Source organism: Salmo trutta, chromosome 33, assembly GCF_901001165.1.
Source record: "Salmo trutta chromosome 33, fSalTru1.1, whole genome shotgun sequence".
In the NCBI taxonomy this organism is placed as follows: domain Eukaryota; kingdom Metazoa; phylum Chordata; class Actinopteri; order Salmoniformes; family Salmonidae; genus Salmo; species Salmo trutta.
Genome location: NC_042989.1, coordinates 6,337,880 through 6,362,945, shown reverse-complemented (window position 1 = coordinate 6,362,945; position 25,066 = coordinate 6,337,880). Strand labels below are relative to the sequence as shown.

At 45.0% G+C, this 25,066-nt stretch overlaps 2 protein-coding genes across 18 annotated transcripts in view; both read right to left on the bottom strand.

Moving 5' to 3' along the window:
- The window catches only part of LOC115172301 (MAGUK p55 subfamily member 5-A), a 49,065-nt gene extending 44,035 nt beyond the window's left edge, over window positions 1–5,030 (bottom strand). For both annotated transcript variants that reach the window (XM_029729633.1, XM_029729634.1), the window contains exon 1: window positions 4,828–5,030. The gene's annotated coding sequence lies outside the window, so the exon portion shown is untranslated. The remainder of the gene's footprint in view (window positions 1–4,827) is intronic.
- A 315-nt stretch (window positions 5,031–5,345) lies between these two features.
- Window positions 5,346–25,066, bottom strand: part of LOC115172299 (gephyrin) — a 114,964-nt gene continuing 95,243 nt past the window's right edge. For 5 of the 16 annotated variants that reach the window (XM_029729615.1, XM_029729624.1, XM_029729616.1 and 2 more), the window contains 18 exons: window positions 24,724–24,765; window positions 23,367–23,441; window positions 21,673–21,738; window positions 20,325–20,367; window positions 19,435–19,572; window positions 18,588–18,632; window positions 14,011–14,103; window positions 13,609–13,664; window positions 12,990–13,109; window positions 12,663–12,721; window positions 12,337–12,490; window positions 11,892–12,013; window positions 11,625–11,712; window positions 11,007–11,080; window positions 10,795–10,859; window positions 8,798–8,901; window positions 7,486–7,582; window positions 5,346–7,259 (listed from right to left, as the gene is read on the bottom strand). In XM_029729615.1, coding sequence (XP_029585475.1) covers window positions 7,126–7,259; window positions 7,486–7,582; window positions 8,798–8,901; window positions 10,795–10,859; window positions 11,007–11,080; window positions 11,625–11,712; window positions 11,892–12,013; window positions 12,337–12,490; window positions 12,663–12,721; window positions 12,990–13,109; window positions 13,609–13,664; window positions 14,011–14,103; window positions 18,588–18,632; window positions 19,435–19,572; window positions 20,325–20,367; window positions 21,673–21,738; window positions 23,367–23,441; window positions 24,724–24,765 — 1,575 coding nt within the window. In that variant the 3' untranslated portion in view covers window positions 5,346–7,125. Of the gene's footprint in view, window positions 7,260–7,485; window positions 7,583–8,797; window positions 8,902–9,701; window positions 9,987–10,794; window positions 10,860–11,006; window positions 11,081–11,624; window positions 11,713–11,891; window positions 12,014–12,336; window positions 12,491–12,662; window positions 12,722–12,989; window positions 13,110–13,608; window positions 13,665–14,010; window positions 14,104–18,587; window positions 18,633–19,434; window positions 19,573–20,324; window positions 20,368–21,672; window positions 21,739–23,366; window positions 23,442–24,723; window positions 24,766–25,066 lie in introns of those variants that run through there. The other 11 variants (XM_029729630.1, XM_029729632.1, XM_029729620.1 and 8 more) reach the window with 10 other exon arrangements.

Below are 25,066 nucleotides of genomic sequence, written 5' to 3'. Positions count from 1 at the left end.
CTGTGGGCATGAAGCAGATCGTCCTGGGAGTGGCACAGCAGTGACTAAGTGACTGAACAAACTGCTGTACAGCACCACACAACAGCAGCTGAAGCCTGCCCATTACCCAATCAGTCTCCTAAAGGGTGGTGTCTGTCTTCCTGGCTCACTTTAGATGAGCCTTCTGAGGCTACAGTAAAGAATGGAAGTCTAAGCATCCCCTCCTCCAGCCAACTGCCCTGAGCCAAGACCCCATATCAACACTGGGCAGAGCCTAACATTCCCCTAAATATATTTGCATTCCCAAATGGTGCTTATATACTCACTTCTTGGCTCATATTAAAAGGAGAGAAATATAGGCCAGAAAAACCAACTAGGCCTATTAACTTTTCTGATACCATGTAATCAAAGAAAGTTAAGTAAAGTCCCCATAACACCTCAGCTATGGGCCAGTGTACCCTATCCTCTCAGCCCATCACTGTGGAGAAGAAACAGTCCAGGATTGTTATCTTCTCCAGAACTCTCATTCCACATTCCAACACGGAATATTGAAAATTCCAGGGAAAGGGAAGAGAGTGATGTACCGTACCACCTCGTACCAGGAGGGGGGTAGAGAGAGGGGGCGGAGAAAAGGGAAGTGTGATGGTGGGGAGAGAAATAAAAGGGGAAATATGAAAACCTTTAGTCCATATAAGATCATGGCATTTACAGTCTAACATTTTGCAGAAGTACACTTATCAGCTATCAAACTCTTCCTAAATTAAAGTGGAGTCTTTTCAGCTATTCTATATGCTCAAAAGTAGAACATGGCCTTCAACTTGGCAGTGTAGATAAATGGTAGCTCGGTTAAAACAGCAGGGCAAACTTACTCTATATGTGAACTCTTTTACTCCCATATGGGCAACATTGTGGCAGGTACAACAAAACATTCTTACGCTCTAGCTGTGTTCAAATACCAATACTAACATACTGTATACTACATACTTAATGAGTATATATATATATATATTACATACTTTTAGTTCATTTTAGTATACTGTAAACGAACAGTCTCTTTTCAGTTGAGCGTAATAGCCCTTCGCCTGTCTACCGGAAGTTGATGCTGTTGCTATGCAACTTCTTGCTCGCATAACAATTTACTAGCTAGATATCACATGACTTCATTAACAATGTCCATTAAGAACACACAACGACTATACCACTTAGCGAAGCATGACTTGATTATTAGGTTGTGTTACTAAATTCACTCTGGCTATCTAATCCGATTTCAGAGCACTCTCAGAGTGTGCCAGAGTGCAGAATAACTGCAGAACTTACGAACACTCAACACCCGTTTAATATGACCGATGTCAGTAAACGTCAGCAAAAAAAGCGTAATTATATTGTTGCCAGTAGTAGTTAGTCAACAATGCTCTGGATAACATGAAAACAGCCTAACCAGCTCTGTGTCCTCTCATTTGTGTATGGAAGTAGCTAGCAAGCTTGCCAATGTTAGCCAGTTAGCTTGAGTGCTTGACTGAGGTCAGAACGTTCAGTTCAACTCTACTCCTCCTCCAGAGCGTCCGGTGTGCGCTCCGAATTTAGAACGGACAAATTGACAACGCTCATTTTACGAACACCCAGAGGGCACTCAAGATTGAATTTACGAACACACCCTTAGTAGCCAACTTATATTAGGTAGCTAGCTAACATATCGGTACCTACTGCTGTAATTATATGCTATGTGGTTCGGATAGCATAGCTACAAATTGTCAGCCAACGTAAATGATTTGAAAAGTCATTACACTGCTCAACATTTGTCATTAGTTAAAACAATGAATTTGCATATGCTCGTCGGACTTCGGCTGCATATTTTCCGCCATTTTCTTTAAATCTGAAAACGTGTCGAAGCCACGCCCATTTTCTGATGAATCGCATTATGGGCCCTAAAAGCACGGAAATAGTGTCCACTGCTTGTATACGTCGTATTTTGGCGAATGTAGTACACCATCCTAACTATATCAAATGAGATTTTGTTTTACTACAATGTAAAAACAATTTAAACTGAGCCATGTTGGTTTAAAAAGCTGACTCTTCCAAATGAAAAATGTATCACTTCCAAATGAAAAATTGATCAACTCTGATATAGTTGACCGTTGATCAAGTGATCATTTTTTCTTTTGGAAGTGATCAATTTTTCATTTAGAAGAGTCAGCTTTTTAAACCAACATGGCTCAGTTTAAATTGTTTTTACATTGTAGTAAAACAAAATCTAATTTGATATGCATTTTGACATAAAATTACTCCATTCTGTAGCAATGAATGTTTTTTCCATTAAAATGCGATTTGATTAAAGTTAATGCCTTCAACTGCAGGTGATGCAAAAAGGTGGCCGGACCATAAAAAAAGTGTCATTTGGAAGAGTCAGCTTTTTAAACCAACATGGCTCAGTTTAAATTGTTTCTACATTATAGTAAAACTCAATTTATGTCACAAATAGCATAGTTAGTATGAGTATTCGAACACAGCTTCTGTCTCTGGCTAGTCAACCATGACTGTGAATGGACAAACAAATGCCCCACTGGTTGAAAAGGTCAGACAGAGCCGTTTCTAAATTCTAGCCAGTAAGTGGGAGTAATAAGTAATTCTGAATCAAACCTGGGGTCGCTTGGTCATTGCGTAGGAGTGCTTGTAATATATTGTGTACATGTACTAATAAAACCTTTGTAGGGGGTGCTATGCAATTCTTGAGGGGTGTTCAGCACCATCTTGAACCGAGGTCTGTTCTGAATAGAGAGCAGTAAAAGCACGCAGGGGCCAAATTAAGAGCGAACAGCAGGGGCGGGGGCCAGTGGGGACAGTGATTCCCCTCACAGTGAGTGAGCGACAGATTGAGAATTCCTGGGGGACACAAACAGGTCAGAGAGAACACTGAGTTACTGTGTGTTCCTGGCCTGGGTCCAGGGCCCAGTCCCTCCCGGAGCAGGCCCTGATCACTGCAGACGTGCTCAACAGTCCTCACCTCGCTACTGTGTGTGTGTTACAAATAAAATGTGAAAGTAGGCTGCTATGAGCTTCCTCACACAAACAAGTAGGATAAATGACAAGAGAAAGACATGATACAGCCTAGCTCTTTGTTCGCAGAAGATCTACTGTACCCATGAGGTGATGCCATTACATCAGCTACATAGGAGAGACTGGCTTGACACTGGACACACACACTTCCAGAAGTTCCTCAGATCAGCGCTGCTAGCTAGGTAACATGACTCGACAGGGAGAAGCATTAGCACTTTAATTTTCCCTCTCCCTGGCTATCACTGAAACCGATACAGAGTCAGAGATCCAAGCAGCTAGTCTAATCTACAAATGTAGCCCATAAGCCAAGGAGTCCAGTCCTGGCAGTAGGCCTAGTAGCAAACGCCATTTTCGACTTGCTGTTGCTGGGCATAGTTGACCAGAATGACCACTTTGCAAGTGTCCCTAAAGGTCTGAATTTGTGAAAATCGTAAGACTTACATTTACAACCGTTATGTTTACAAAATTCCCAAAAGCTATAGGCTAGACTATGAGTAAAGTGTCTTCAGGGCCAACCTCTTGCTATTCATTTTTTACTCATTCTGAAAGTGTATTAGAAAGCAGAAGTCATAATAGTTGGGAGTCAATTTTGTTGAGGCTCACTCGGCTGTTGATGAAGGAGGGGAAGTTTCAGAGATACAGGTAGCTGGATACCTTAATGTCAAAATAAAGGGAACACTTTTGGCTATTATGCATTCTGTAGCTTATCATCAGAAATGATAGCACAGGCTAATTTGAGAATTGAGACCCTATTGAACAACTCATAAAAATCGCCACCGTACAATTTACATTGACTGACCCCCCCTTCTTGTACACTGCTGCTACTCACTGTTTGTTTGTTACTTATGCATAGTCACTTCGCCCCCAAATACAAGTACAGATTACCTCAACTAGCCTATACCACTGCACACTGACTCCGTACCGGTGCCCCCTGTATATAGCCTTTTATCAGACAAACATTGAATGAAATGATTGATCACAATACTGGCATAACCTCTGTGGTACAGCATACGCCAGTGCTGATAGTTGAGAGCTGGTGACCAAATGAACATCAGCAGTCTACGTTGATTGATGACTATCTGGTCAGACTGTATTGCATTGCTGTCAAAAACAAACCGACAGCATGTCATCGACATGCATCTGTACTGAACTGGCAAACTGGTTAAATCTAACGCGGAGACATAATACAGTAGGGGCAGGGTTGTAAGGCAAGAATCCTGGCGTCCGGACTCCAGGCTGTAATACCAGAATTTTGAGACGCACGAGCCCTTTTCATAGGTAGAATTCCACCTTGCGAGCTAGTAGCAGAACTCAAAATGTAAAACGTTGTCTTATTCAAAAGATGTAAACAAAATGCCTGTTTAAACAGTACATCAATGAAGGCACCCAAACTTCACACACGCAACAGGTAGGGCCATAGAAATAGCTAGAATCATTCCATTTCTATGGGTTGGGCTAGATACTAGTCCGCTCTGCTAGCCTCTAAGCCAACTAGCCTGGCATTGCGACAATTTCCGCTGTGACATGGGTTCGGATGAAAAGCGACATTGACATTTCGGTGATAATTTTACACAAGAAAATACACTATTTGTTGTTAACCCACATAGTTGAAATATCAACAGCTTTAGTTTAACCTGATGTGAAATGCTATATTATGCTAGTTTATCAGGTAACATAAACTTTAAAAGCTCGCGCTAGATAATGCTAGCATGCTAGCTAATGTTAGCTTCCTGGTAACCTGTTGCAAACAATGCCACCCCAAAATACATTTGAAATGAAAGAGAACTAACTCACTTTTTTCCCGCAACGCTTTCAAAAATATATCCTTCATTGAGGTGTCCAATGTTCCTCCATTGGTTTTTGTATCAACTGAGTGATGAAAGACTCAACTTCGCTAACTTAGTGCCACAATATCAGTCGAGATCCTCTCTCCCGCCGTAGCCTTGCATTATTAGAAGTCATTTCCAACTCAAGGGTTGAGACGTCAAGTGTCTCCCATTTGCTCCACAGCGCCACAAGTAACGTTACATTCATGAAACAATATTCGTGATTGGTCAATGTTGCTCACTGGACGTTAAACCATGATATCTCTTGTCCAATGATAGATGACTTTACATCTATAAAGTAAGAGGGTGAATGTTTGTATTTTTTTTAAAGCAGTGTTTTTCTGCAACGCTTTTTGCTGAAATCAAGGCAATCAAATCAAGGACCAATGCTGTAGAAACACATACACTTTTATGTAGCGTAACATAGAATAGTGCGATTTTTCCAAGAGGACATGTCAGTTTATAAATAAGAGACTGAACTAATTGTTTTACATAATGATCAAGGATTTTTAATTTTTCATCAGTTTCATCAATATTGTTACAGAATTTGTTATTGTACAGAGTTCAATATCTCCTCATTGCTTCATTAATTTCTTTAGGAGTGCTGGTCACCATAATATCTGTACAATATCACTCTTTTTTATGTATTTATTTTTCTGTACATTGTTTTAATAGTTGTTAAAAAGGCAGTCAGCACTTTAAATAAGCTGTTTCTTCCTTCTGAAATTAAACAAATAAAATAAAGTTCTCTCCCTACCCCAGTTCCCTCACCTATCTGTACTAGTGTGTGAGGTGAGCAGTCCTGAAGGGGTGAGGGTGGGGGGAGAGCGGGGTGTTGGTAGAGTAGAAGGGCAGGGGACAGGGTGGGACCAGAGCCAGAATATACATATCTCTGGGTGGGACTTTAGTACCAGGTGAGGTTAGACTGACGAAGCGGGGCCGCTGCCTTCCTCCACCTTTAAGGCATGTATTCATAAAGGAGTAGGAGTGCTGATCTAGGATCAGTTTAGTTTTATATATCATAATAACATTATATAGACCGGGGTGACCTGGGCCTGCATCCACAAAGCATCTAAAATCAAAATCAAATCAAAGTTCATTTGTCGCGTACACAGATTAGCAGATGTTAAAGCAGGTGAGGCGAAATGCTTAGAATCCCAGAGTAGGAGTTCTGATCTAGGATCCGTTTTGTATTTTAGATCATCAGGAATAAGATTATATGGACAGATCCTAGATCAGGACTCCTACACGGAGATGCTTTGTGGATACGGGCCCTGATCCTTGATCAACACTCCTACTCAGAGCCACTTTATAAATACAGGCCCAGTTCTCATCATGATGCCCGACACTTTTGGCACTGCGCACATAAACACGACTCACAAGATAAACGACAAGCAAAGCTGTGTGAAGCCATTATGAAGCATAATGAAGCCCATATAATGTGGCATAGAAGAGAAGAATACTAAAGGGAGGTAAAGATAGCTGTCACCTAAAGGCACCCTCAGGACCCTGAAAGCACTCCTCCTATCAAGCCAGAGCACCAAGGTTACATCCTGATTCTCCACTCTTTTCCTATAGACTTTCTTGCATGGATTGAGCAATGGCGGAAACTCCCTCCAGCCAATGCCTACACCAAACCCATGCATTTAAATGACTGGGAGTGTGCAAGTGCACACTTTAGGAGAAGGGTGGAGAATCGGAACATAGACCAAGGGGGACTTCTGACAATCTCAAAAGGGTTTTCGTTGTAAAAAAAAAAAGACGTATTTTTTAACCTTTTTGTGAGATAAGAAAATAGGCTTTCTTTTTTAATCCTGTTAAGCACCTACAGCTTCCTATTGAAATGCTACTGCTATCTATCTATAAGGTCTAGGGTTGAACACACAAAGCAATTGCAAGGATGAAAGAGAAACAAGAGTTGCTTAATATGATAATATAATATTAATAATTATCATAATAATCATGATACTTATAATAATAATATATTACAGAATAAATCTCTTATGTTTTATATATATTTTTTCTCCACTTTTAAAAGGTATTACATTTTGTCTTTGAAATACAAGGATCTTTTGAAATTAATATTTTCATGATCAATGTATGTACTCATTTATTTTGTGTTCGTGATTAATTATACTTGATCAACTTTATTATCCAAATCAATAAAAACTAGCTGTGCCGTTACATATTACAGAATAGTTATGATATGTGGACATGCACCACTTCCTCTTCCTGTCTATCTATCTGTCCCTGTAAGATGACATCATCATAGTCGTCCTATGACCATCACATCCACAACCTCTCCTTTATGCAGCTCCACGTATTGCTCTGTTTTAGGAGGCAACATCAGCAGCCCGTTGGCACTTCTCATGCTCATCAGTCGACTACTCATCTGATTTCCTGTAGAAGGTGAGAAAGAGAGTGAGAAAAAGAGAGTGAGATAGAAAGGAAAGGGTGGTTTGAAAGGAATAGAGGGGGAGGGGGAGAGAGGGAGAGGAGGGTGGGGAGACAAAGAGTCAATAAAATGACAAGGATAAACTTTCGGATAAGCATTTTCCCTTATCCATTTTTCCATGCAAACACATGCGGACAAACTATTGTGTATTTACTTATTATGTGATAATACCTGTGCTCTGTGCCCATGGCAGAGGCTCCTGGTGGTGCCATGTCAGGATGCAGCGGTGGTACTCTGGACGAGGGTCCAACTTTACATCACAGGACAGCTGTTTGCACACACACAGGAGAGAGCAGGGCGCAGAATGACGACATCACTCAACTTTAAACCCCAACGTATTTGCTGTGTGTGTAAAACCCTCTCCAGCTGTCGCTCAAACTCCCTAACTTATGCAGCAAGCTCGAAGGACCCGGATATCTGGCTCCAAGGACCATGACTGCAAGGTGGCACACTTTTTCATTATGTGCCTGTATTTCAGCCATGTCCAGACTAGGTAGTACAACGTAATAACGTAAGACAACGTAATAATTCCATGCAGATGCGTTAGAAAATAAATACATTAATTGGACTAGCACCGGAGTGAAAATGACTGGAAGTGAATGTTAGCAGTACAGAAAGTTTACCATCAAAGTGGAAAATAAACAATTGTAGTGAATTTCAGCTAACTACTCAGCAAACACATAGGATAACTGTTTTACTGTCATTCTATTCACTTACAGTGCATTGTGGAAAGTATTCAGACCTCTTGACTTTTTCCACATTTTGTTACGTTACAGCCTTATTCTAAAATTGATTAAATAGTTTTTCCCCCCTCGTCAATCTACACACAATACCCCATAATGACAAAGCAAAACATGTTTTTAGAAATGTTTGCAAAAAAAAGAATATCACATTTACATAAGTATTCAGAACCTTTCCTCAGTACTTTGTTGAAGCACTTTTGGCAGCGTTTACAGCCTCAAGTATTCTTGGGTTTGCTCTGACATGCACTGTCAACTGTGGGATCTTATATAGACCGGTGTGTGCCTTTCCAAATCATGTCCAATCAATTGAATTTACCACAGGTGGACTCCAATCAAGTTGTAGAAACATCTCAAGGATGATCAGTGGAAACAGGATGCACCTGAGCTCAATTTCGAGTCTCATAGTAAAGGGTCTGAATACTTATGTAAATAAGGTATTTCAGTTTTTATTTTTAATACATTTGCAAACATTTCTAAAAACCTGTTTTCGCTTTGTCATTACGGGGTATTGTGTGTAGATTGATGAAATAAAAAAATTATTGTATCCATTTTAGAATAAGGCTGTAACGTAACAAAATGTCACGTTTTCAATGTTAATCGTTTAGAATCAGCAACAGCGCTGTTCCAATAAATGTGTTTATTTTTTAACGCTACTACCTTTAATTATTACACTGTCTTAACCTGTATTTTACGACCTACTGTCCAGAAACCCTCCATAACAGCCAGTGCTGTTAACCTACCCTGGCTTTGATGATGGTGGGCCGAGGGTCCAGGATCCCCTGCATCTTCCTCAGAGCAGGGATGACGAAGAGGTTACAGGTGACGACAGCAGACACTGGGTTACCTGACCAACAGAGAGAGAGGTGCTGAGGATGAGAGGGAGACAAGGAGGGGACATTACCACTGTTCAGGGCTGAGGAGGGAGACGGCAGGATAGGCCTGGGAAGGTTTGGACGGGTTGGGGTTGAGGAGCATTGTTGTTGTTGACATGCTCCAGCTAGTAGCCCCTGTAGGACAGGACAAGGGCTCAGTGCTTAGGGCAGTGGTTTTCTTCACCCCACTGGCCTGTCAGTATGCGGCCCAGGCTGCGGCCGTGGACCTGGGCTGGGGCTGGAGGGATGGGGAGGCAGACAGGTGAGACATGTACGCTCCTGCCTTTTTAAGTGTTCACAGAGGAGGGACTGGTGGGTGAGAGCTCTTTGGGGAGAGTGGGACAAGTTTGTGAGTGCTGTCTCTTTACACCAACAAGCAGAGGTGAGGGGTAGCAATAGCAGGTGGAGAGGGTGAGCGGCGCTCTCAAATCACAACAACAAGCAACAGCATGGAATAGATACTCACAGGGGCAGGGGCTCGGGGACACACTGAGAAACAAAACGAGGAGCGACAGAACCAACAGCAACGCCACAGAAACGTTAAAGAAACAAAACAATATTTCTCTCTCAGAAAACAGAAAATCACATAAGTAAAGAAAAACTAAAGTTTATTTTATCTTTTGTTAAGATTCAAGATTGGGTTCACTAAACGGTGTAGTGATCTTGTTTAGTTTAATCACCAATAAAAAACAGACAAAAATGCCCCCAAACATGCCCAAAGTCTGGGAGACAAAAATAAAATTTATCCATTTGGCCTGATAAAAAGTTAGCATTTTTTTGATAATTTGAAGCCCATATCATTTGAGTTGGGTCGAGTTTCAGTTAAGCACTCTTAAAGAAAAAACATTCCCATTTTCAGTTTAAATTCCGTTTTCTGAGCTCAGTTGAAGTAAGCTTGCTTTCAGGTAGAGAGCAGCACACTGAACGGTACAGTATGGTCGACCAGGTTGGTAGCACCTACTTCCGCGCGGGGGCGGTGGCACGGGCACCCTGCTTGCCTCACTGTCAGGCACAGGGTCGATGCGAATGGCGCCTGTGTCTCTGAAGGTGAAATTACCTTAAAGGGGGAATATAAAAAGAGTGGCGGTCACCACAGCCACAGACTAGCCCTCCGGACATATGTAGGACGGGCAGAGACAAGGCAGGGGGGCTGGGGCAGGTTGGCAATAGGACGGGCAGAAGCAGGGGGCCTGGGCAAGGGACTAAGGGGTCCAGGGCTGGGGCCTTTGAAGAGGTGTGGAGGGGCCAGGTCGAATGCTAGGAAAGTAGAGGGACAAGAGGCTGTTGTCAGCAGGCTTGAGTAAGAGAGGAGGTAGGGCACTTTGGTTGGTTGGGTGGGTCAAATTTCAGGTTTGGTTTGGATGGGGGTCAGGGCTGGCTGTGGTTTGAGTTTTTGGGCTGTGTGGGTCTGAGATAAAACACTGGAGCACGATTTTGGAGGGCTTATATAAAAATACAAACACACACATTCCCTCACACAAACATAGTTCTAATACTAATTACAACTCATTTACTAAATGAAAATGATCAATCGGAGAGAAAAAAAGATGGCTGCTGTGGGTTGGAAGGGTTCCAGAATGCTGTGGAAACTGAAAGGGGAGTGTGATTAAAGAGGAACATTACCTCTGTCTGAGGGCATGCTGCTGGATTAATATAACATGTTTCCCTCAGGGAAACATATTCGGTTGGTAAATGGTGGCGTTTTGGACTCAGAGCAGAGACACAGGTGAGTGCCTGAGATCTCAGTCAAGACCAGCGGTCCCCTGCCAGTCCTGAGACTCAACAACAACATTTATACACACAAACACACACAAAATACTGTACACACACAGTGCACATGACATGCAGATCTCATTAAGAAATACCTGGCAGAGCAAATATCAGTTTCCGTGCCCCGTCAATGTCTACAGTGGCGAACGTGGTGGGAAGACTAAAAAGGAGAGAAGACAAACTCAGTGAGACCATGTCTGGCTATCCATCTCTTCTAAACCACCCTCACTTCATGAATTAAGAAGGCATAAACTTTGGTACCATAATGTTTTTTTGTTTTTTTTAAATAATCCCCATCACGTCTCACCCTGGCTTCATAAAGACCCGTCCAAAGTGGATCTGGGCATGGAGGTCAATGTCCAGCACCTGCTTCAAGTAGTCCTGAAACACAAAGAGATACATTTTATGATATTATATTGCATTTACAGTGTATTTCATGCCGATGAAGTTCACTGAATCGATTCTGATATTGCCAAGAATACATGGGAGAGGGTTAAACTTCGAATCGAAACTTTGTGCATCTCTAACATGTCTGCCGGTCTCTGACAGATGGTGAGGTGTAAATGTGTGATCCAATAACAGAAGTAATTGGAGCAGAAAACGCAAAGAGGGAAGCAGAGAACTCAGCTAAGCAGTAAACATACAAAAGGTCAGCCAAACCAGCCGCTTCATCACTAAGGAGTAACAGCTGGGTCAGAACAACAGATGGCAGCAGAGTGCATGAGTTGGACAGTACGTGAGGTTCAACATAGAAAACAAACTGTTGTGGCGAATTCCAAAATGAGTTCCAGCCCCTACTATCTAGCCATGATGGAATTGATTTTGCTCTCAACAAACACACAGTGACCTCTCGCTGCCCCACCTCTCATCCCCTTCTCTCTTTTTAAACATTTTTTATTAAGATTTCATTTTGTTTGGATCTTACCTTCTCTCCCATGGACACGCCCCCTGAGGTGATGATGACATCAGCACGGCTAATGCCCTCGTTCAGGGCGTTGAGGAGGTCGTCTGGGCTGTAGGGGAACGGTCATAGTTTAGACCCTCCCATCTTTATGATCGTATATACCCATCTACAGTTCTGCAGACACAAATTTAGTCCTGGACTAGGAGTAATGTGTGTCCACGGAAACCGGCCCAATGTTTTCTAGGAGGTTAGACAAGCCTATAGTTATTGAGGGTTATGTTCACTGACTTGTCTCCGACGATGCCCAGGTTGATGGTAGGATATCCGTGCTCCTGAATGGTGGCCAGCAGTGTAGATCTGTTACTGTCCCGGATCTTCCCTGGGTGCAGATCATCCTCTGGGTTCAACAGCTACACACACACACACACACACACACACACACACACACACACACACACACACACACACACACACACACACACACACACACACACACACACACACACACACACACACACACACACACACACACACACACAAAGAAGAAGATTACTTTATTATCCATTGTCTATCGGAAACCATCTCACATCCTGCAAGATCTTCCCATCAGACCTGGGATTCCACCCAGAAATCGGTTGCCGTCGTACCCGCCTCTCTAACCTCAAACCCAGGTATTAAAGACACCATGAGAGAAGGCAAAAATGTGTGTGCGTGCATGCGAGCTTGCGCTCACCTCGTTGCCAGTGGACATGACAGCCACCACGGGGAACTTTTGCACTTCCACCTCAGTGACTCCTACGGTGGCCAGCAGGCCAATCTCAGAGGGGCCCATGTGGGTTCCCTTGGACAGGACACACTCCCCACGCTTTATATCATGACCTATAGGCCTGGAGGGAGGGGAGACAGAGGGCTGGCACTCAGACATACATGGCTGTGTGGTATAGTAATGACACAGAACAGCATTAACTGAAAATGTCAGTTTACTTCCTGAATTGACTGGATTTAAATGGAATTGACCCCACCAGTCCTGATTGGTACAACCTAAAACTTCTCGCTCACCTGATGTCCTGTCCAGGGCGTGCCTGTACCAAGATCCGCACCTCCAGCTCTTCTGTGCCCTGCAACGACATACAGGTTTAGTGAAGAAAATACAGTACAGTATATTGTAAGGAAGAGGATTGTGGCAGACGAGTAAGTGTATGTACAATATAGAAAAGCTGTCAGCTTGTGGAGAGGCGGTACAGGAGACAGATGAGAGAGTGTTGAGGGAAACGGGGAATGAGTTGAGAAAGAGAGAGGAGAGAGAGAGATCGTATGTTATTGTACAGTGTATTCCAATAAAGCTCGTTGTGACAAATTGAGATCGGGGACAGGAAGTTGACTCACGTCCTCAGACTCTCGGAGCAGTTCAGTGTCCTCCACCTGCACCACAGCATCCGCCCCACAGGGGATAGGAGCCCCCGTCGTCACCCTCATCACCTGGCCCGGCATCACCGTGTGGGTGGGCTATAGGGACACACACAGGTTGGACATTATAAAAAAGGTGTTAAACATGCTTATGGCAAGTCTTTCAAGGCATTATAGCGGCATAATGATGCATTATAACTGCCGGCATGGAGTAGTGTTAACATTTCAATTGGGAAAAGTCAAATCGTCTGCACGCCATTTTCACAAGACGCACTTGAGCAACTCTTGAACATGAGGCTCCATAGCGGAGGCCGTGTGACAATTGTAAGAAAGCCGAGCGGAGCGTTGCAGAGACAGGGTCTGCGTGTAGAGTAGAGCCCGATATAACTCTGTGTACAGGTAGAGAGAGGACATGGTCTGTCTCTGTGGAGTCTTGTAATCACAGCTGAGCCAGTGACCTGTGTAACTCCACACTGCAGGACAGCCCATGGGAATACACGGACTCACACAGAGGTAGGAAAAGGGAAGAGAGCTCTTGTTATCGTTCTCAAAGCAACACTCCAGAATATCAGGGCTCACAAACTGTAAAGGACCTCACCTGCTGTCCTGCCTGTGACTCTCCAATGATGAAGCGATCTCCTGGACCATCAGCCGCTGAGAGAGAGAGAGAGAGGAGAGAGACGAGAGAGAGAGAACGGTGAGACATAAATAGCTGAAAAAGGTGCAATGGTCAAAGACACAAAAACAAGCAGTGACACTAAAGTTTAGCATTAAATGTTTGTAATCTCTCAAACTACTGCACTGTACACCCACTAGTCCTGGCATAGAGAGTCCCGTGTGGCTCAGTTGGTAGAGCATGGTGTTTACAACGCCAGGGTTGTGAGTTCGATTCCCACGGGGGACCAGTACGGAGAATTTTTTTTTATGAAATGTATCCATTCGCTACTGTAAGTCGCTCTGGATAAGAGCGTCTGCTAAATGACTAAAATGTAAATCTCACCTCGCACGGCGTAGCCATCTTTGACTGAAGCAGGGAACGGAGGCAGGTTGTCTTTGGCATAAACGTCCTGTGCCAAGACTCGACCCATCCCATCTACAATAGTACAGCAAAGTACAGTAGAAATAGGAAAGGTAGGAGGGAAAGAGAGAGGAGAAACAAGTTTGTCATTTCACACATCAATTGGAGGAGTACACAAGATGTGATATGCATGCTGGCGGGGTAGGCTGTGTCCCTCTACGTTTTGGTTAATGCTTGTGTGTGTGTATGCAGTGCAGTGAGGATGGGCCAGAGAACACATACGTTATAACCATGCTGCCACACAATCTGTTGACAACAGCACAGAGACAGATGCTGGTAGGACAAGGCAGAGTGTTGAGTAGGTGTTGTGAAGAATACAACATCGAGACACACAGATAAGCCTACATCACATGAAACCCTTGCTAGATGTGTGTGCGCGAGCGCGCGTGAGAGAGAGAGAGAGGGAAAGAGAAGGCTGGGGAGCCAAGTGTTACACTGTGACGCTAGCTGACGCAGCGGAGCTACTAATTACAGCCTCGCACGCACGCACGCACGCACGCACACACACACACTCTCTCCTCTGGGGAGAGAGCGGGGAGCTCACTCTCAGCACTTAAAAGAGAAGAGAAAACACAGCCATGGTGAACAACACAGAAAGAGAGAGAGAGAGAAATAGAGAGAGAGAGAGAGAGAGAGAGAGAGAGAGAGAAATAGAGAGAGAGAGAGAGAGAGAGAGAGAGAGAGAAATAGCGAGAGAGAGAGAGAGAGAAAAATAGCGAGAGAGAGAGAGAGAGAGAGAGAGAGAGAGAAAAAATAGCGCGAGAGAGAGAGAGAGAGAGAGAGAAAAATAGCGAGAGAGAGAGAGAGAGAGAGAGAGAGAGAGAGAGAGAGAGAGAGAGAGAGAGAGAGAGAGAGAGAGAGAGAGAGAAAAATAGCGAGAGAGAGAAAAAAGACGAGAGAGAGAGAAGAGGAGAAATAGCGAGAGAGAGAGAGAGAGGAGAATAGCGAGAGAGGAGATGAGAGAGAGAGAGAGAGAGAGAGAGAGAAAAATAGCGAGAGAGAGAGAGAGAGAGAGAAATAGCGTGAGAGAGAGAGAAATAGCGTGAGAGAGAGAGAGAGAGAATAGCGTGAGAGAGAGAGAGAGAGAGCGAGAAAGAGAGAGAGCGAGAAAGAGAGAGAGCAAAAGAAAGAGAGAGAGAGAAATAGCGAGAGAGAGAGAAATAGAGAGAGAAAGAGCGAGAAAGAGAGAGAGCAAAAGAAAGAGAGAGAGCGAGCAGGCTTCTCCTCTATTGAAGGATGATTAGAGGAGACTTACTGTTCAAAAATACCACATCTTATGAGCAGCTAAATATAGAACATGTCTTTTATACCGTGATCAAACAGATGGATACGGAGGTATCTATGGAAACAGACGAATACAGAGCGAACGGAGCGCCACGACACTCGCCTCGCCTCCGTCAAGCTGGCAGACAAGACAACCAAAATGTAGCTGGTTAATAACATCACACAACTCCCCATGGAACGCAAGACAGAACTCAACTACACACACAGTAGAAAACACACGCACACAACGACGAGACAGGTAGACACAAGGGGCCCTCAAAAATAGAAATATACGCTCTCTATTAGCTAAGAAACACTGCAACCTGATGCATTACACATCACAACAGGAGCAACAAACTGATACCATAAAATATTCCCACAACACTTTATTTCCTCATAACAGGACAGACAGACTGCTGCCTGATGTACACTGGTGTGTGTGTGTGTGTGTGTGTGTACACCTGTGATAGTTTACTACCAAAACACCAACAGTGATTCTTACAACACCATTCTGCTACACCGGCACAGCCTCCACCTCCTGAATTTAGTTTAAATATCCAATCTCCATCGCTCTATGGGCCCATCAATCTCTTAGGTGTTCCTTTTATCATTATATTAACCAACAAGACAAAACAGCACTTTGTAAAGTACCCTGAGCCCTTACTTACTGCCATCGGAGAGAGTCAACACGCCATTTCAAAGATTTATGAACAGTTTTTCCTGGCGCAGCCGTTACACCATTGCCCATATTTACATTGGGTTGGTCTCAGAGAGCCTATGGCCTGTCGTGATGCACTAACTCACGGTGTGAGTGATGCTCAACTTTATCCCACACAGTCGGGCGCCTACTGTTTTCGTTCAGAGACAGGACAGTTGGGAGGAGAGACTGTTCAAAGGACAGTGGGTGAAGAGTGCCTTGGTCTTCCTTTCTTTTTGGACAGTGAGTGGGATTCAAACTGCTAGACCACCCTCAGGCGACCTACAACCACTGTTGATTGGTGAGGCGAACTTATCGCTCTCTCGAGCCCTTTTGTTCTGGGAGTTCAGGGACTTCTTGTGTCATCACCTTCCTGAATGTGTTCTTGGGTGACGTTAGTGACGGGGTCATGCACTGGCTTTGTGATTCCCTGACGCTCTGTGCGTCAACGTCACAAAAGAGTGTGTGTTCCTTCCTGTCCCACTGTCTGCAGTGTGCCTCGCTCTAGGCCTTACTCGCTCGCGCCTGATTGGTTGGGTGCCTCCCCCGTCCCGTGGTGGACGACGACCTTGTGCCCAGCGGCTGTTGCATATGCAGATGATGGGAGATGGGAAATGACAACACAGAAAGCGCTCCCAGAACTGGGTCACTCACTTCTCTCATGGCCGACAGAAAGAGAGAGAGGGAGTAAGAAAGAGAGATAAAGGAGGAAAGATAGAGAAAGGAGAGAAACGGAAACGTCTCTAACATATACAAATCTATTATTCAGGCTTGGGAGCAGAGAACAAATGAAATCAATGGAGCAGGACGCCCTGCAAAAAAACTTAACAAGCACAAAGAATGGTGGTTGTTCTGTAGGTTTTGTCTGAGCTGTGGAGTCTTTTGTTTCCCCAGTGTTCAACTTACACCTTCTCCCCTGTGTGTCTATGTGCTGCCTGGGTGGGTAGTGGGCATCTCTTCTACCCACATAGATGCCAGTCACAATTGGCAGGGGGTGGATGAACTCTGAGCCCTCACATTTGACCTTTGCTGTGCTGGCAGAGAGAGAGGGCGGTAGGCATGGCAGAGTAAAGCTCGCCCACTCCTGCATTTACATATGTTTTATTTTTATTTTTACATACATTACAAACTCCTCCCGAGTTATTCTAACACGGCGTGGGTACTGAACCCAACTGCTCAGGCCATCGTGGTGAAAGGTCCTCCATAAATGTACAATACTAATGTAATATGAGGAGGAGGATAGTGGGTGGGTTTTGCAAGCAGCCAGATCATGCAACAGATTCAGAAGCAACCGCAACATCAGCACTAGTAGCAGTCTATGGCCCGGCCTAGCCCCTCTATTGCCCCTTAGTGGTCAGGAGGTGAAATGGCCCAGTGGAGTGAAGAGAGAGGAGGGTGTCGTCGTCGTCCCCCCGAGACCCCCAACCGGAACCCTGTCTGCCATGGTCTGGGCAGTGGGCATTCTGGGAAGTGGGCAGGCAGTGGGGTGGTGTAGTTTCATTTTCTTTTCAGTGGGGTGGTGCTTGTTGGTGAGGAGAGAGGCATGACGTCACCGATGACATCACTGACCTGTGTAATGCCAGGGCGCCAGGGAGGAGGCGGCATTAGCATGAGCCACGGCTCTCCTCTCCTGCTTTGGCGCTCCTCCTGTGGTGGCTGTGGCTGAGATAAAGTAAGGTGGTTTTTTCCAGTCCGCGCCACTCAGGGGCCAAATGGGCTTAATGGGGTCTGCTCCACCATGGCCTGCCGGGGGCCACGCAGGTTAGGGGCCGTCGTTGTTGCTCACACACGTGCTACATTATCCCAACCACCCCCAATATTTAGCACTGCACACCCCTTCCCATAGACACACACAGAAGCCATAAATATACCAAACAGCAACACACTGCAGGCAGCAAGGTGACTGAGGCCATGAGTCATTCAACATGCACCGGACACTGCTCTCAGTTAAGTGTTGGTAGAGAAAACAAGACGATGGATGGAGACAGAAATAAAATATGGACCCGGTTTTCATTATGGACTTGTGTATACTATGGACTCTTGTTATGTATGGGTGACAATGCTCCGTATTCTTGAGAGCCATGGGTCAATTCTACCAGAAGCTAGTTTCCCCAGCTCTATTCATGGTGTAAAATGTACTGTCAAGTGTGTCTTTGAAAACCCCGGATTACTTGGTGTAAACAAGCAGCCTAAGCACCTAAAGTTGACCTGTGTGAAGTCAAAACCTGGACCATCAATGTGTGGTCTAGGGACTTCCTTGGTATTTTATTAGGATCCCCATGAGCTGTTGCGAAAGCCGCAGCTACTCTTCCTGGGGTCCACACAAAACATGAAACATGACATAATACAGAGCATTAATAGACAAGAACAGCTCAAGGACAGAACTACATACCCTTGGCCAAAGGTCTGGATGGTTAGGGAGGTGTATGCAACAGTCAAGAGGTGTGTGCTGTTTATTGGCTTGCAAAACAATCAATCAATCAACAATCAAGCCAATGAAAGATGAGAACAGGCAGGTAGGCGGGGGACTCAGACAGACCGATAGACAGGGTGGAATGGAGAGCATCTGGGTCGGGTGGAACAGCTGTAGGAACAGAAACATCATGGGCTCAACACACATATGATACAGACACACAGTACTACAGACAACAGGTAAAAGGAACTACAGACAGAAGGTCAGGGGTATAGAGAGGGTATGGAGTCAACAGCCATACAGAACATCTACAGACAGAAGGTCAGGGGTATAGAGAGGGTATGGAGTCAACAGCCGTACAGAACATCTACAGACAGAAGGTCAGGGGTATAGAGAGGGTATGGAGTCAACAGCCGTACAGAACATCTACAGACAGAAGGTCAGGGGTATAGAGAGGGTATGGAGTCAACAGCCATACAGAACATCTACAGACAGAAGGTCAGGGGTATAGAGAGGGTATGGAGTCAACAGCCGTACAGAACATCTACAGACAGAAGGTCAGGGGTATAGAGAGGGTATGGAGTCAACAGCCATACAGAACATCTACAGACAGAAGGTCAGGGGTATAGAGAGGGTATGGAGTCAACAGCCATACAGAACATCTACAGACAGAAGGTCAGGGGTATAGAGAGGGTATGGCGTCAACAGCCATACAGAACATCTATAGACAGTAGTGAAGACTGAGTGAGCAGTATGGCTGATGTTAGGGATCGAAAGAAAGGAACGTCCAGTGACGCGGGCATGACTGAGCTTTCTGTCCGTCTGTTGCTCGGTCACTCCGTCGGTCGGTCTCTATGTCTGTCCGTCCATTTGTGTTTTTGTCTGTCCGGCCGTCAATTTTCCTACTCGTCTCTGTTGGTCTGTCCGTCCGTCCGTCCCTCTGTCTGTCAGTCAGTCAGTCCGTCCGACCCACCTCTGTAGTTGATGATCTCAGTCCCCAGGACTGCGGTCATCTCTAGCACAGTGATGAAGGCCTTATCCATGGAGGTGAGGGGGAAAGGTGACATGCGGTGCCGGCGAGCCACCTTGGTGATGTCCACTGCACTGTGACCTGATGGACAGAGAGACGGGAGAATGGTGAAAAGAGTATAACGGGGAGGATAGTTGTCTTTCACCATCACCCATACTATGACTGTGATGTAGTCGTAAGTGAAACTACTCTTCAATAAAGCAGCTATCACCAAAGACAGTGCTAGTAAGAAAAGCCAAGAGCTATAAGGGTAAGGCTCTAATCTTTCACTTAACTTTTGTGAGGACAACTAGTTTTTCCCCTGAGTTTTATTAGGGAGCTGGTCCCCCCCCCCACACACACACTAGTGCAGAGCAATTAACCGAAATGTCGGTTAAACAACTCATTGACAGACGTCAGTTAAATTATTTGAATTACATTTCGTTCAGTTTTTTTCTGTGAGTTCAATGCGCACATTGCACTGCAGTTTCTCTAGAAACAAATCAGATAATGCCCGAACTGTGCAATGTAATAGGGAGTTGCGGTTTCCAATAGGCCAAAGTTCTACATAACTATCACCTTTTCTGTGCTAAACTAACTACAATGACCATAATCCATTTGAGCAGGCTACTTAAAGTAATGTGATGTGAATAACTTATGGTTAATAAGTGGTCAGTTACTACCATCACTTTTATTGTTTTATTCAGTGCTATTACAGCATTCAATCCACATTATGCATAGTGCATTTAATGTATTTTTTATTTGAATCAAACTGAAATTGAGAGAAAAAAAGCACTAACACACACACACACACACACACACACACACAGAAAATTCTCGATCAAATAACTTACTAGCTCTCAGGATGTTCTCTTTGCTGCCACACCGCGATTGAACCTACAGACAGCGAGAGAGAGAGAGAGAGAGAGAGAGAGAGAGAGAGAGAGAGAGAGAGAGAGAGAGAGCGAGAGAGAGCGAGAGAGAGCGAGAAAGAGAAAGAAAATAGAGAAGGGGGGAAAAAAATGAAAGAAGAACAGCGAGAGAGAAATGGTTGAGGTGAGACCACAATGGGAATAGAGGCCTCTGTCCAAAAAGGATAAAAACATTCCACACTGGCTCTAATATACTGGAATGGCCATATACATTCTACACATCCTCCACTTCTAACGCAGAACATAGGGACAATCACAATCAAAACAATCCTCAGAACATGAATGGCAATAAACAAATCGATAAGATGACAATCCCTTAGGCCAAGGATAGTGGATTCGTCTCACTGAGCAGAACAGGCGTATGGGGATAGTGGGAATGGTGAAGGGGCACTGCTTCATTGATTGTACCCCATGTAGGCTTAGGTTTGGCTTAGAGTTGGTTTGGGAAAGAGGTGGGATTCGCTTCACATCCTAGTAGTACAGCAGTCTTCTACAGGTGTTATATATATATATATATATATATAAAATACTGTCTGCAGTACGTATATAACCCCTACCTGGAACCTCTGAGACCCAATGCCCCTGGCCTAAAAGGAGAGTGACACATGAGCTAGCTATGGTCTGGTGGAACAGACAGAGACCCTCTCGACCACAGTACACACAGTACGACCAAGATTAAAATCATCCGACCAACCACAACTCAAAAAAGACCAGCACTACTGATGACACACCGATGCAGTCAACAAAAAAAAAAAAACACTGACGGAGCGAGAGAGAGAGAGAGAGAGACAGCGAGAGAGAGAGAGAGACAGCGAGAGAGACAGCGAGAGAGACAGCGAGAGAGAGAGAGAGAGAGACAGCGAGAGAGAGACAGCGAGAGAGAGAGAGAGAGAGAGAGAGAGAGAGAGAGAGAGAGAGAGAGAGAGAGAGAGAGAGAGAGAGAGAGAGAGAGAGAGAGAGAGAGAGAGAGAGAGAGAAGGGATGAGAGGGAGGAGGCACAGCATGGTCCTACAGCCCACACCAACGAAAGCGAGAGACCAGAAATACGTGGCATCTTAATGGAGAAAAGAACAGAGGATGAGCAGAGAGAAAAAGACTACTAGTGAACGGAACTGATAATCCATAGATTCCACCACGATACAGCTACTCAAAAAAAGGAGAGAATGTATGTTAGAATAATAAATAGATTGCTACTGAGGAAAGAGTGAGCGATAGAAAGGAGACAGAGAAACAGAGAGAACAACAGAGAGGGGGGGGGAGAGGTAGTTACTCGCGAGTCGTAGGTCCTGCTATGGCCTCTGTGGTCCTCGTTGAGCCCCTCCAACCTAGAGTGGAGCTACAAACAGTAGCATATGGACAGGACATGACAGAGACAAGAGTTTTACAACAGACAGAGCAGAGGAACGCTAGGAAACAGTAGCTACAAGTCATCAGCAGTTTAAGGTTAGGTAACCCGCCAGGGTTGAATGAAACAAAAGACAGTAGCTATAAACTGATCTATAACCCAACTAGAGGTCGTCAAGTTCTAGAGTTGAGATGTGAACAGCTGTACCTGAAGATAAAAGTGAGGGAAGGGATGAAGTGATAAAAAGAATGAGAGAACAACAGAACGATGCGTGCTCAGGGCGAGGAAGGATGACTGAGCAGGTGCAACACGGCGTTACTGAAACTAACACGTCTCAACACAGATGCACAGTAAGACACTGAGCCGCACTGACTGGGGTAATGGTGGGGGTGGTGGTGGAGGGTAGATTTAGTAGAACCACCTGTTAAAACAGGTCCGTACAGTACACCCATCTTAGTATCATAAGTGCAAGGGAAATAATGGCCACGCAGGCAACAAAACAAAGGCAAGCGGTGAGATGAGGTGAAGGTTGGGGAAATGGGATATGGAGGATTCTGTCAACATTGGCCTTGTGTAATACTATGGATCAACCCGCCCAGGCTGGAGATAAACGGGTTAGACTACATAAATAATAGTAAGGCAGGAGCTCAGCTCCCCTTAAGCGCTCAACCTAAACAACCTAAACAACAACATTGCATGAGACAAACAGCGACTACGCAGAAGGATGAGAAGTCCTCACAATAGCTAGGACACAAGACTGGAGGGAAAATATCTGAAAGGAGACGGTCTCTAGGGAGATGCTAGACACACACACACGCACACACGCACGCACGCACGCGCGCGCACACACTCCACTGAGCAGATACGTAGGCAGGCAGCTGCCTTATGTTCAAGCAGGCTCGTCTGCCTTTACCATGACAACGGTCTCACAGGAACATGCCAAGTGGAGGGAACATAGTCACTCGCTTCACTGTGTGGTCGCTGATGCTATCCATCTGCCAGCACTGGGTCTCTCCTTCCCTTTCTCCTCTCTCTCCTCTTCCATCTTTCTTCCACTGCTCATTATGCCCATACCAGACGTCATGGATGAAACAGTGAGGCGAACAGAGAAGGGAAGGATCGGGTGAATAATTGAATGAATAAATGACAGAGTGAAGAAATGGATGAACGGGAAGGAAATATGATTTTCTTTGCCAGATGCTTCAAAAGATACTGAGAAACAGACACAGGGACAGTACACACACACACACACACACACACACACACACACACACACACACACCACAATGTCCACGTTCACAGTATGTCATCAAGATGAGATGTGAAGCGGAAGCAGATGAGTTAACATGTTGATGAATGCCAATGAGGACTGATAACTTGACTGAAAGAAAGACATGACAGCGCAATTGAAAAACCCCTTACTAGGTGATTACCCAATCAGATGGATCAATCATAGCCTGTGGGCCAGGATGGCAATACTGCTGAATGCCCTCTAGTGATAAAGGGAGCCTGTCACAGACCTGAGACGACAGGAGGCCTTTCTGATGGCCCTGAGAGTGATGTGTGTGTGTGTGTGTGTGTGTGTGTGTGTGTGTGTGTGTGTGTGTGTAACCATTTACCTGGTCCAAGGTAGAGTACCTAGACTGGAGCGTGATGACCTCATCCAGGTGAGCCCTGAACTCTCTCCGTGCGGCCTGGAGAAAGCCACAGGACAGTCACTCACCTGGTCCACACACATACCACGGACAACCATGCCAAACACACACACACACACACACACACCTCCAATTCCCACCCGTCAAACCCACTACAAAGCAAGCACACCTGCTGAGACTGAGATGAGAGATGAGATAGAGAGAGACTACACAGGTAATGACAGACTGCAATGACTAACAATTAGTTAAACAAACAAAGACAAATCAAACATGAAAAAAGTAAAAACGCCCTGAAGCGTATGAATATGAACCTACTATTTATACGTTAACTATCATTGACTCAGTCTGAAAACAACAGAAAACGTTGCGGTGTCTAAATGATCACAAAGCAAAAAAACACGGTTACTCATCCCATGGTTCTATAGGAAGTGTGATGATTAGGACAGGAAGGTATTTTTAAAATGATCCATCTAAGAGTGGATTAGAATTGAAGCCTAAGGAACAAAAGAGTGAGGCTACCTCCCAAATGGCACCCTATTCCCTTTATAGTGCACTACTTCTGACCAGAGCCCTATGGGCCATGGTGAAAAGTAATGCACTATGAAGAAAATAGGGTGCCATTTGGGAGGTAGACAGAGAGGGTTTATAATGAAGAGAAGCGAGAGTTCAGAGATTGACTCTGTCTCCCCTACAGCTACACTGTGTGTGTGTGTGTGTCGCAGCCCAGTGTGTACTTGTGTGACTGTGTGTGTGTGCCGCAGCCGAGTGTGTATGTGTGTGTGTGTGTGTGTGTGTGTGTGTGTGTGTGTGTGTGTGTGACAGATACTCCAGGTCAGTGCAGGAGGTCATCAGTTTGCACGATATTGAGGGGCTTTGGAACAAGGCAAGGATAAAAAAGGATATAGAAAAATGATGAATAATGACGTTCTACGATGATAAAAGAAAAAGGGTTGAAAAATAAAACATGGGTCAAACAAGAACATTTAGCCGGTAAACTTAAAAACTCAAGAAATAACCTACAACAAAATAATACTTTTAAAACCTTATATAGAGTATCTCCAGATGTATAAACTCTTGGGTCATCAGTGAGATGCATGCCTGTTTGAGAGGGTGGGGGGGATTACAGTAAGGGGAGAGGAGGGGTGAGGCAGGTGGAAGGATATAGGGAGGGGACGACAGGAGGAGGAAAGGATGGTGGAAGGGTCTCGAAGGAGGCAGGAACGAGGGTATCCGACGGAGGACGGGAGATAGAAATGAGGGTGGGGTGGTGGATGGGGTGGTTGCCATAGTGACGCAGGAAGATTGACACATGCTGAGGTACCTCAGAGACACTATAAGTGGATGAGCAGGAGGGGAGCCGGGCCTAGGGACGGTACCGTGGAAGAGAGCGATAGGGGGAGAGGGAGAGAAAGGGGGGGAAGAAGAGGTGAGAGAGATAGGGGAAAGGAGGGAGGGAGAAGAGAACAGGATTAACACACAACAGCCAGTGGCAGCCGCAGGCAGGGCGAGGCAGGAGAGGGAGGACAGACAAAACAGCGCCCCTACTGGGGTGGTGGACAACAGTTGCATCTCACACTGGCCCTGGATACAAATACAAGGCAGGAAGAGGCCCAGTTCAAATGTTGACAGTCAAACAGGGGTTTTGTCCTATGGTTACGCACTCG